Source organism: Gymnodraco acuticeps, unplaced genomic scaffold (genome assembly GCF_902827175.1).
Source record: "Gymnodraco acuticeps unplaced genomic scaffold, fGymAcu1.1, whole genome shotgun sequence".
NCBI lineage: Eukaryota > Metazoa > Chordata > Actinopteri > Perciformes > Bathydraconidae > Gymnodraco > Gymnodraco acuticeps.
This window is the reverse complement of record NW_022990295.1, coordinates 4,003,940-4,015,859: the sequence shown is the minus strand read 5'-3', so window position 1 is coordinate 4,015,859 and position 11,920 is coordinate 4,003,940. Positions and strand designations below refer to the sequence as shown.

The 11,920-nt window shown below is 43.3% G+C and overlaps 1 protein-coding gene across 3 annotated transcripts in view; it reads right to left on the bottom strand.

Annotated features, from left to right (window-relative positions):
• Positions 1 to 669: 669 nt before the first annotated feature.
• The window catches only part of LOC117550065 (pleckstrin homology domain-containing family G member 3), a 32,070-nt gene continuing 20,819 nt past the window's right edge, over positions 670 to 11,920 (bottom strand). Inside the window, exons 5-19 of one of the 3 annotated variants that reach the window (XM_034222359.1) lie at positions 9,686 to 9,755; positions 9,541 to 9,587; positions 9,299 to 9,449; positions 8,876 to 9,007; positions 8,260 to 8,442; positions 8,024 to 8,116; positions 7,715 to 7,801; positions 7,596 to 7,626; positions 7,324 to 7,425; positions 7,191 to 7,223; positions 6,473 to 6,483; positions 5,806 to 6,141; positions 4,930 to 5,046; positions 2,196 to 3,648; positions 670 to 2,090 (exon numbers count right to left, since the gene is read on the bottom strand). In XM_034222359.1, the coding sequence (XP_034078250.1) occupies positions 1,447 to 2,090; positions 2,196 to 3,648; positions 4,930 to 5,046; positions 5,806 to 6,141; positions 6,473 to 6,483; positions 7,191 to 7,223; positions 7,324 to 7,425; positions 7,596 to 7,626; positions 7,715 to 7,801; positions 8,024 to 8,116; positions 8,260 to 8,442; positions 8,876 to 9,007; positions 9,299 to 9,449; positions 9,541 to 9,587; positions 9,686 to 9,755 (3,490 nt within the window). In that variant the 3' untranslated portion in view covers positions 670 to 1,446. The remainder of the gene's footprint in view (positions 2,091 to 2,195; positions 3,649 to 4,929; positions 5,047 to 5,805; positions 6,142 to 6,472; positions 6,484 to 7,190; positions 7,224 to 7,323; positions 7,426 to 7,595; positions 7,627 to 7,714; positions 7,802 to 8,023; positions 8,117 to 8,259; positions 8,443 to 8,875; positions 9,008 to 9,298; positions 9,450 to 9,540; positions 9,588 to 9,685; positions 9,756 to 11,920) is intronic. The other 2 variants (XM_034222360.1, XM_034222361.1) reach the window with 2 other exon arrangements.

The following is an 11,920-nucleotide window of genomic DNA, read 5'->3' as shown; positions in this document are numbered from 1 at the left end:
GACGCTTGTTGGACTACACGCCTCTTGTCCGTATCGCGGATGAGTATCAAGTCAGTAAACAGACAGAGAAAGTGCACGTTCTGCTGAATAGTGCAAAAATAAAACACCCGTTAATGGGAACACATTGCTATGAGTGCTGAGCAGTACTTGTGCTTTTATTTTGAAGGATGGCGGTGTTAACTTCCGGTGAGAGTCCGTCTGTTAATGGCGGGTTTGACGCAACTGTTGAACGCAGATAATTCAACTGAGAGCCTGTTCCTCCATAACCTGAGGCACAAAGGCTGGGCTGTGTGTAGTCATTATATATAAAAAACACATAAGATAAATTAATAAAGACATAAACTGTATATTTGTTTGTCACAAATGCAAGATTTACTCCTGAGAGCACGTTTTATTTAAACCTTGAAGTCAGTTCAGTTTAGTTTTGCGGCTTGAGATGTAATTCAGAATACTAAATCATGTCAATAAAACACATTACTTCCACTTGTTACTAACACAGTACAATGGTCTTGACTCTCTTTGAATCCTGCATTAAAAAAAGTAGTGCAGTCGTGAGTCTGAATATGAAAGCACTCTTCATTTCTTTTAACCAGTGGACCACGGATGTTGTAGATTTAACAAGGCTCTGCAATGGTTTCAAATGCATGACAGAGTAAAAGGAGACATTTGTGGACACTTACCATTTCTGTTTTTATTGGAAATATGGGAAACTTCAAGTATGAAACAATATATTTTCTGGAATGGAAAAGTAAAAAGGCTTGCTACGGGTCAGTATTTACATAAGGCTAATTTCTCAAAAATGTACAGTTTCATAAATAATATTAAAGAGGAAATATACAACTTATTGAGAAAAATAAAAGCTCCAGTGATACATTAAGTGAGAAGGGGTTAAGAAGCAGCTACAGTTAACGTAGAAGCAAGTTACTGCTGTGACATGCATTAAAGTGAAATGTAAAAAAAAAAAACCTCTTTGGTTTTGTGCTCAAACCTTTTTGCTTCCCCTCAAACTCCAGCTGGCAGTCGACATCTTAAATGAAAATAGTGCTATGGTGCTTATAGCAACAATCACCAACAGTGGGAGGAAACCAAATGGATGCATATCATAAGAATAAGAATAAAGTAGAACCTAATCTTCAATTTGATACTAGGGACTATATACACATTTTACATAAACTTCTGTTGTACAGTGCAAACAAATACCCAATGTACAAATATTGCAATACTCCTATTTAAAGACAATTTGCATGCAACTTATTGGCCTCACCAAAGACCAATATCCCTTTGAGTTTCACTGGTGCAAACATCATCACCATGACCTATAGTGAAAACAATGTGCAGACAAGTTGCATTCTTTTGGGGGTAAAAAAGAAACAGGGCAGGAAGTGTCAGGCAGACAATGTTTTCACATGATAGTCCCTGATAATAAAAATGTTCATAAATCGTATATCATGAGCTGGTGGTCAAGCTCTGGAACTTCTCTCGTAAGCTTTTCACCAGATTACTTTCTGTAATTTTCCCTGAACCCGGCGCAGCAGACTTATTGGTATAGTCCAGCTCCTCGTGGAGAACGCTGTCCAAATCTTTGCCTGTTTCTCTTTTTGTCAGAGACACCTGACTGACTGACAGGCAGGTCCTCACAGGGTCCTTAAGGTTCTGTACTTCATTGAGTGGAAGAGACCCTAACATGTGGTCTAAGGAGCTCCACCTGCACAGCAGGGGCTGGGCCCAATCCTCCACAGCACAACTTTCTTTGTTCCCCGATTCAGACTGTGGGCTGAGGGAGTCAGTCGGAGCGCCATGGAGGTCAGAGGAGCTGCTGTACTTGTGTGAGCAGCCATTGCACCGCTCTGTGCTGCACTCCAGCAGCCCGTTTGGGGCCGTGCAGCTACGGGTTACTCTGGAGGAGTGGGAGGGGTCTGTGTATTTGGTGCGCAGCTCCTGTACGTGAGGCCAATGGAAGGCCTCGGTCTCCGGGGGCGGGCTCTGTGGGCTGGCTGCAGAGCTGGGGGTCTTCTCCGGACTTGGAGAACGCTCCTCATGGATGACCGCTTGATTGCAAATGTTCAAGGGCAATCTCAGGTTGGGGTTACCTGCACAAAAAACAGACACAAAACGCTGTTCAGTTTTCTACATGAGCTAAAGAAGTAGGTCACTGCAAAAGAGAGCAACATGGCAATCATTTGCATCTAATTTACCCTTTTTCCTCAATTGTACTTTCTCTTCTTGAACTGCAGGCAAACTCTTGAAGGCTTGTTGATTCGCTTTTTCTCGGTTCCTCTGCCAGACCAATGGTCTGTTGTTTTTGATGCGCTGACTGTACTGACGTGCGAGCTGGAACACCTTGTTTTTCATCTTCCCCATGTCCTGCAGGATCTGGTCCTCGTCCAGACTTGCCCGTAAGCTTGTGATCCTGGGTAGTTGGGCCTGGTCGGCATGGCTCTTGTCTTGAGACGTAGAGTCCTGACTGGATCCTCCCTCCAGGGCTGGAAAGGTTGTTGTAGGAGATGAGATGGGGGAGAGATCTGAGGCGGAGCTTATTTCAGACTCTTCTAAAATCAGAGATGGTTGCCTATTGATTTTAATGTCTGAAAGGTCTGCGCTGGTATCCTGCGCCACATCTAAGCTCGAGTCGCTAAGCATCTCCTCTGCACTCTGCAGGATGTGCTCGTTCTCCTCCGCCATCTCCATTTCTTGCCAAACCTTGTGCATTTCTGATGAAGGTCGGAACTCTTCTTCTGTGCTGGCTGAGGCCTCAGAAATGCTCTGAGACCTAGCCTTGGCTCCCACTGCCCTCTGTGGTTCAGTCTTTTGAGGAGTGCCAGCGCTCCGATTCTTTTCCAAGCCAGGAAGGTCAAACACTGACCAGGAAGTGGGCCGGTTGCGAGAGAGGCCTTTCCTGCTGACCGGGGTACCTTCTTCCTGAGGAACACTGTTGAGCTGTCGGCTCAGATGCTGGACCAGACCTGCTGGTATGTAGGAGAGGCTCTCTCTGCGCTTGATGCTGAAGTTAGCGTCTTGGTGCTCGGCGTGCTCGTAGTATCTTCTGATCTTGCGGATGAGGAGGCGGTCTAGTTTGGAGAGAGTGGACCCGAGTTCCCCTTCAATCAGAGCGTGCAGTTCAGGATCGTTTGTAGGCATTGACAGATCAGTCTCTGAGGTCACCTGATGCTCTGGAGACGACTGAGCCAACATCCGGGCGTGTTGCTCTAAGTCCATGCAAGCTGAGGGGCTTTTTAAGACTTCATTTTCTACTGAGGGCGAGGGGCAGGCGAGGGACCCCAAGTCCTCTGAGACCAGGCTGCTCCTCCTGGACAGGCTGCTGATGAAGCGCTCTGCTATCACGCTGGACTGGTCCAACACAGAGGAAGGTAGGATGCTTTTATCGTCTGAGAGACCCTCCTCTTCCTCCTCTGAAAGCTCCCCGTTCGTCAGTACGCTCGTTTCATCCACTTGGAGAACGGAGGAGTCACTCTCTCCTTCTCCTTCTTCCACAGTTTCTCTCGAGGTATCTAGAGGTTCTTGGGTGTCGTCATCTTGTTGGAGAGGGGAGACGGGGGATTCTGGGCGCTGGGGGTGATGCACCTCTTGATGATCACTCTTCTTCACTTGAGGGACACGATCTGGAGGGCACAGCTCCTCCACATTGGCCTGAAATATGATAGGAGTGTTTACAATGGGGGAATGAGACATTATGTTGGCCATTAATGGACCGAGGAAATTGAATCTAAAGCATCCACAATTTATAATGCGTGTCTTTTATCTTTTGAGTCCAACTTGAGCTTAATAACAATGTTTTTATGTACAATATGAAACTGTGGCTAGAAATTAAGGTGACATTGGGAATGTATTTACAGCTTGGGTAGTAATGACCTTTTGTTGGACCATTTCTGTTTCTTGTTGCGAGTTTAGTGGGGAATATTTCTGTGTCTGCGGCTTTAACCGTGTTTATATTGGTGATGTCGCCACAGTCGGCCATTTATCTAAATTAGTTTGCAGATGTTGTGTTCCTCTTTTGGAGTGTGGGCAATTGCAAGAAAGTGCAGCTTGGAGCTGTGTGGTGGAGATAAGGTTAGGAAGAGTAATGAGGAACACTTTTCTCAGACACAGGGGCTGTTTAGCAAAGTTATCTTGAAAATCAGGCGGTAACGGCTCCAAACTACAAGGTTGCCTTTCTTAGTGGGAGCTCTGATCACAGAATATCAATGTGTGTGTGTGAGGCATTTTAAATGTGCAGACTTCAAGTAAACATCAGCACTAATATAGCTCCAGGAAAGTTTTCAAATAGGCCTGAGAGAAATGCCCTATTGGAAATGATAAGGTAGGAAACCTATGGAAATGTCTAGTGCAGGGGTGTCACATTAGCATTATGGTTGCACTCAAAGGGCCGGTTGTAACTTTAAGACAATATAAATATATAAAATAATGTATTATATTACATTATTGCCTCTGCATTGGATTATTATCGGATAGGGTAATAACTTAATAATTAACTACGTCTGAATGCAGAAGTCTAGGGCAAATAATTACAAGTCTCTTCAGTGCGCATGTCACAAAATGAGATGCATTGTGGGACATGTTTATTGGCAATGTGCTTCTGTAAAACGGCATGTAACTGTATAATAAACATATTATATTATTTGCAAGCTCTTGCGGGGCCACATCAAATGAAGTTGCGGGCCGGATTTGGCCCCCGGGCCTTGAGTTTGACACCCCTGGTCTAGTGCATCATCATATAGGCTGTATAACAACAGCAAATTGATCAAAAGTGTGTCAATTTAAAATATGCAAAGACTTACAAACACGCTTAATAACACTTTAGGCAATACCGAGGACATGAGGATAGACAGGAAAACTGTAAATGTCACACGTGGCCTGAGACACCTGTGGAAATGAATGGCTTTACAAATCTATAAATTATTTGTTAAGTACCTGTGTGGCAGGAGTTTCTTTGGCAGCCACATCCACATGTTGTTCCTCCTGGCTGTGAGTTTCTACCTCCTCCGTCCGTGTAGTTTTCAGTTCAGCCGTATCTTTATTCTGATCATCCTGAAGAGCAAAATACAGGACATTAAACTGCCAGTTTGTATACTAAAACATCCTGAGGTTCATGTGTCTTAAGGTCAGCCTTGATAGCCTATGATACGAGTCTTCAAAAGACAAGCATTGTTTTCATGTTCAAAACAATACTGGTATAAAAATGAACCCTAACAAAGACTTTCCGACTATGAATATTCAGAGGGGAAATGCGATTATGAATTACCAAAGAGCAAAGCCTTTGCTTTTATAATGATTCAATTAGATTACTACAATAACCTTTGAAGTCAAACAACATTTAACAGCTTGCATTAATCCACTGGATTGAATGGAAATGCAGGCAATAGCATTAGCTTCAACATCAATCATGAAGCACAGCACATTGTAACTATACGCATGAGAAAACAACACAGAGGAGAACCGTGCATGCACAGTGGGATGACCTCCACCTCCATAAAAAAGCAATACATTCAAAAGGCATGCACCAAGTCCGACTTTAAAGTTTCACCCCCATATGTTCCCCATATGTTTCAGAGTTCACACTCGGCGGTTTTGGGAGAACTTCAGTCCATGCACTTCAATAGGAGGACTTTAACCTGAGGCATTCAATGAGCACAGTGCAAATGGTAGCAGGTGTTAGTTGGTTTCTATTTATGAAGCAGGAAAAAAAGAAGGAGAGAGCAAGCGTGGGAGAAAGAGTGGCGGTGAGTATTGGTAAGCCAGTGGAAGGGAGCAGGAAATAGGAAACCCGTGGGTGTCAGAAACCCTCACCGTTGTGAAGTGAGTAGAAAGCAAAGCCCTGGCTCTATAGTGCCAGCAGGAGATGGCCGCCAGCACTGAGCTGGCAAAGTCGGCTACCTGGTCGTCTCCCATCAGTATATCCTCCATGTAACTCTCCTCCTCTTCCTCTTCTGCCTTCTCCAGCTCCAGAGAGACCAGTTTCAGGTCACTGTTAGTAGGACTTAGGGGCTCCAGAGAGTGCCTTCTGGGAATTAGACTCTCCACGCATGACCTCTCCTCGCCTACACTGGAGGCCAGCACACTGACACTAGTGTCCGGCTGAAGGGAGCACCTCTCCCCCAGCAGTGCACCCTCACTGTCTGCGTGCTGTAGCGTGAAGTCATAGAAATGTGGTTTGTTATTAGAAGGCCAGTGCTAAGTCGTGGTGGGATTGCAAAGACTGTACATGGGATGGAATCCTCACAAAGACGCTTAAAGAATAGGTGAGGTATGATTTTTGTAATCCAGGGCAAGTCCAAGTATGTTTGGTGAAGATAAGGTTTGTACCATCTCATTTTTAGTTTTGAGTTATTTAGCAATTGGGAAAGAAAAGTTGGACTGCAGAGTAATACTGGATAAACCATATCTCACCGCAGCACACTGACATTTAAAGAGGACAGAATGAAAAAAGGGTATCAGTTTGGATTTCAGCACTTACCTTTAAAACAGCTGCAGAACAGAGAAAAATAAGAGATAAACGTTAGAGAATGGTCAATAACTTTGGAATAACAATCTCAAGGAGAATATAACGTAATAAAATAACCTGAGCATCACATGAATCTTTCACAATTATAGTTAGCAGAGCCGGAGCGAGGCCCAGACTTTAGGGAGGCCGTGTGATTAGATAAATACTAATTAGAAACGTCTTCCTCTCAGAGGCTCAAACTGGACATGATGCAATTAGCCAGGAAGTGATGACTTACTCCCTCACTAGGATGAGGGGGGTTGACGTGAAAATTGCTTCTTCATTACATTGGTTCAAAAACTGGATGTGGACTGTGAGCAAAAGGAGAGCTGAGGACAAGAACACAGAGGTTTCCTCTTCCATAACGGCCAATTAGAATAGATGCGATATGGGAGATGAAGGCTAAGATTGACTATTGAAAAGTGCTTGTGTATGACAAAGCCTTCCCCCAATGTGGCATATAATTGACTTCATTATGGGTGAGGCCGGTGGAGTGGGAGTGTGTCTTTAGATCTGTTTCCCAGGTGTCTTTGAGGGGGAACAAAGCAAAAAAGGGATATGGGCAATTCCTATTAGACACACAAATAACATCTAGAATGTGGATCAAACTGACCCACTGTTAATGAAGCTGCACTAAGGCTCCTAAAATTAACATCCGGTGCTATGAGCAAACAAAAACACAGGTACAAACCTTTTGTGGTCCTCATGATTTGTTTTGCAGGCTCTAACAAGATAGAAAATGTTGTGTTAAGGACGATTAAAGATCAGCAAATCAATTCTATTTTTATAAAGCAACAAAAACACATGAATAAGTGTTTTTATACCTGATCTCCTTCTCCCATTTCTCCCTGCATCATGGAAGTCGTCAGAATTGCAGGACTCTGTTTTCTTCAGCCTCTCAGGACTATAGTGGTACTTCCCCGGATCTAAGCAGCGGGGGATAGATTAACGATAGATTGTTTATGGGACACGCCTTCCTGTTCAGATTCAGCAGCACATGTTCCACTGATAATAAAACACCCTGTTCTTTGGTGAGAAGCATCTTTGGTTGCTATGGAAACAGTTGAATTGTCGTATCAAAAGTTGTGACCCTTACAGTTAGAGTTGTCCAGGATGGCTTCTTTTGCCTTTAAAAGAAAAAGACAGTGTGTTTAAATACGAGGTGTCCCTTCAGAAGCTAAGGAGAATAAAACAGTTTGTGTTGTTGTTGTTTACCTTCTGTGGGATGATGGTGTTGTGGTTCTCGAGAATGAGCCTCTTAATGTGATGGGCCCAGAGACGCTTCTCTTCTACTGACTTCGCCTGTAACAACAAGCACTTATCATTTAGAAAAGAGTCAACAACATGAATGAAGCTAAACCAGATACATGCATGCATACTGAACAGAGTTATACTGCAGTGTGAAATCACTGGCGCTCAGACAAAGCTTTGGTCAACACAGATGTTAATATTATATATGTTCAAGTATTTAAACTGTTATTGGAATAGTGCTGCAGAAGGAAAAAGGCTGGTGTTCACAGTTACCTGCACAGTATGGGGTTGCTTGGGATGCTTGAAATGGATGACACTGAAGAGCAGGGGATCCTTTGCACTGTCGAGTAGCATCAGGGTGGCGCACTGCAACCATAATGTAATGTAGTGATTTAGCTGAGGCTTGATCAAAATGAGTTGGTCAGAATGTTCTACCCAACAGAAAATATGACCCTTCTCCTACATCTTTAGAACTGTTAAATCAATGAAAACAATGTGAAAAGGCCTACTGAGATGTGGATCTTGTAGACGTAGTGTTCTCCTCTTTTCTTGGTAATGAGGAGCATCCTTTCGAAGAGGAAGAGCGTACGGGTGTTCTTCGCCCGCAGGACATGAAAGGTTCCCTCCAGCACCAGCTCTCCGTAGGTGGTCAGGTCAGGACCCTTCCAGTTTATCAGAAGAGACTGTATCTCCTGCACATGAAAGCACACACCCCCACTGTCAGCACTGTTCCTCCAGCATGAAAGGAAACGCTTGCCAGCCTTAGAAAGCAAGGAAGGTGACGCAGTGGCACTCACTTTAACATGCTGCTAGACTTGAGAAATGTGTCTAGGTCAACAACAAACTGTGAAGGGTTATGGATTAGCTTTGGACAACATCTGTTAAGCAATACTTGATGATTTGGAGGTTAAAACCACACCTTAATGCAGGAGATGAAAGCTAAGAAGGTGAAATCAACCGCAAGACACGAAAGTGACAGAAGTACTAGATAACGGACGAACATGACAACATCAGAAGGTCCAGTGTGAAAAAGAGTGAAAAAAGACAGCAGGGTGTGACAGAGCTGCCTGTAAATGCACATTTTCCAGAGGATGTTGGCATGAATGCGTGGCGTTTTGGTCTGACCTGCACTCTGACAGCATGTTCGTGTTTCCTCTTCATGTCGTTGATGTACCAGGCCACTCCGGTCATGGTGTCTATGGCCTCCTGAATAACCTCATGGCCCTCCTCGTCCGGGTCAAAGTGCCTCGCTATTTCCTTTTAGAAGAGAGCAGGGACAGTTACCATCTCTCACAAGATCGTCCAACAGGGAACTAGGAAAATCTTTCCCTAAACAAAGAGAGATGTGTATCCAGATAAATAATTGTGAGATTTGGCGGCTGTTGTTTTTACCTTATATAATACTAAATGCCTTTAATATCTAGGCAAATCAAAGAACCAGAATAGAAAACATTTCACTCTTTGAACTGGTAACCAGTCACAGGCTATTCGATGTAGCAAAGCTTGCAGTCTGCAGTCAGCATATGGACCAATGTGGACATTGTGTACCTGGAGCAGCAGGTGGTACTTCAGGATCCTCTGGACCGGCTTCAGCAGGTAGGAGCCCAGAGGGAGGGAGCGCCTCAGATCAGCCTGTCGCTCCCTGAAGAACTTGGCCAAAGTTTTACTCCCCATGCAGTCGGTCAGTGCTGCCACTGAGCTGAGGGACAGCAGAGAATTACATTTCACTACAATCAAAGAAAATACCTCAGCAAAAGTTGAATTAAAAGAAATGTTCTCTAGCTACTTACTTGGGATAGTTGGTGCAATACTGAGTGTATATTTCAAAGTGTTCACTCTGAGGAAATACAAGTGCAACAATTAGACATCTAGAGTTTATTTCCTTGAAGATATGAATGTAAATCAGCATGAACAAGACGTTTTAGTTCCTCTAACCTTATCTACAAAGCAGCGGGCGATAGCCACAGGGTCGTTCTCACACATGTCTAAGGACTGCAGCAGTTCACTGAAAACAGAAAGAAAGTTGAGTGTTACTGTTGCTAACCGAATTTATATTTCTAGAAGGGATAACAAAAAAAGAAGGGAAGAACATGATGAGTGTCAAAGTAAACGCATACTAATTCTCAGAGATATGACCTTTGTTGAAAATGTCCACTAGATGGCGGCGTTCACTGTTAAACATTAACCTTGTTGCATGATCAGACTGATAAGATAAAGCATTTGACTTGGAATTCTCCATGCCTTCAGCAGTCGCATGAAAAACAAGCTTTATCCAGAGCTAGGGAAAGCACAACACGAGAGTTGTACAGCATCTAAATGCTTGAGAGGGTGTGACATCACTTCAATAATAACATTTGCATCACTGAAGGAGGCTACATGAGGGGAGGGTCAGTGTGGAAAAAACCAGCCGCACAGAAAACCTGAACATGACCAATGATCATGAGCGCTTTGCACGAAACCTGTTCAGTTAACAAAACACATGAAAATATGTGAATCAAACACAATTCATCACACAGCGCTCAGATCAAAGACTGCGTGGCTCTACCGAAACTGAATAATGTCAACATGTTCACGGTACAATGAGGAAAATCTTGGTGCTGAGATGTGTCTCGGACACAATGTCAATATTTGTTCATACCGCATGATTACTTTGTCAATATTTGGAGGTGAGAAAAGGGTTTAAAGTAGGGATGAAACTTAAAGTGCTAACCTAACATGCTATTTTTAGGCAATAGCATGGGTCTCAGATATATACAAATATATAAAAAACATGTCTATGAAGTGTTTTGCTCAAAATACCAAACAGATCACCCATTCTAGCCATGCCTCATATCCCTCTATTTCTCTTCCTGTTTCAAAAGTGCTGATTTTGGGTATAAAGCTTTAAAAAATAAAAGATTTGATAACAAATAAAAAAGGACCCCCTCCTTTTTTATTTGTTATCAAATCTTTTATGAGCTGAGCTCATGCGTGACCCGGCAGCTACTGTCTAAACTAAATACTGCCGTGATGAAACGCCGTATCATGGATTATCATGGATTATTTCTGAAACAGTATGGAGCTCAAAGGCTTTCTCTCTTGCCGGTTATACCCAGTGTCGGGAGTTACAAAGTAACGCGTTACTGTAACGCCGTTATTTTTGGCAGTAACTAGTACTCTAACGCACTACTTTTTAAATTCAGTAACTCCGTTAGCGTTACTACATAGTGCGTTACTCCGTTACTGCGTTAGTTTTTTTATATAGTCAACAGCCAGGCGAACAGAGATGAGAACTGTACTTAAGTACTTGAGTAAATGTACTTAGATACTTCCTGTGTCACATGCGGAGACGGGCTGTGGGCGTGTTTGTGTTGTTTACTAACAAGACTATCTTGGCGGCGGCAGAGCTCAAGTCTAGTTTCTCCACCTGGAGATATTCTCACTATTTCACTTTTGTCGAGCACAAAGAAAAGAACGTTTTAGTTCAATGTAAGTTGTGTCTTGGCGGGTCAAAGATCCTATCTACTGCCCAAACCAGTAATTAAAATCTCTTAAAACATCTGCAAAAACAACATGCTGGGACGAAGCTAGTAGCTAAGACCACAGAGACTCAGCCGACGCCACTCCACCTCCACCTAAGCAACAGCGGCTGGATTTTAACCAAGGGACTGCTAGCCAGGGAAAAGTCGATAAAGCCATTGCACGGTATGTTGTAGAACACATGCAGGCTATTGCTACAGTGGAGTCACCCGCTTTCAGGTAGCTAGTTAGCATGATAGCATGTCCGGGCGGCACACGGCATATGGGACGGAACACTTTTTCCAACTACCTGGAGAAAGAATATACAAAAATGGAAAGCCAGCTAATATCGATGCAATCCAGATAGCATATAATGCATGTCAAGTTGATCAACAGATTGTATTATTCTCCAATGCAATAACAGTACTGAAATGAAGGCTATAAGGGCATTAATGGGAGCCCTTTTTTTAAGTAACTAAAAAGTTACTTTTCACAGTTCACAGTAACGCATTACTTTTCTGTGTAAGTAATCAGTAAAGTAACTGAGTTACTTTTGGAAAGAAGTAACTAGTAATGGTAACTAGTTACTGGTTTTCAGTAACTAGCACAACACTGGTTATACCACAAGGTGAGTTCCTTTTTATTTCCTGCTTCTTCACACACGTGCTCTCC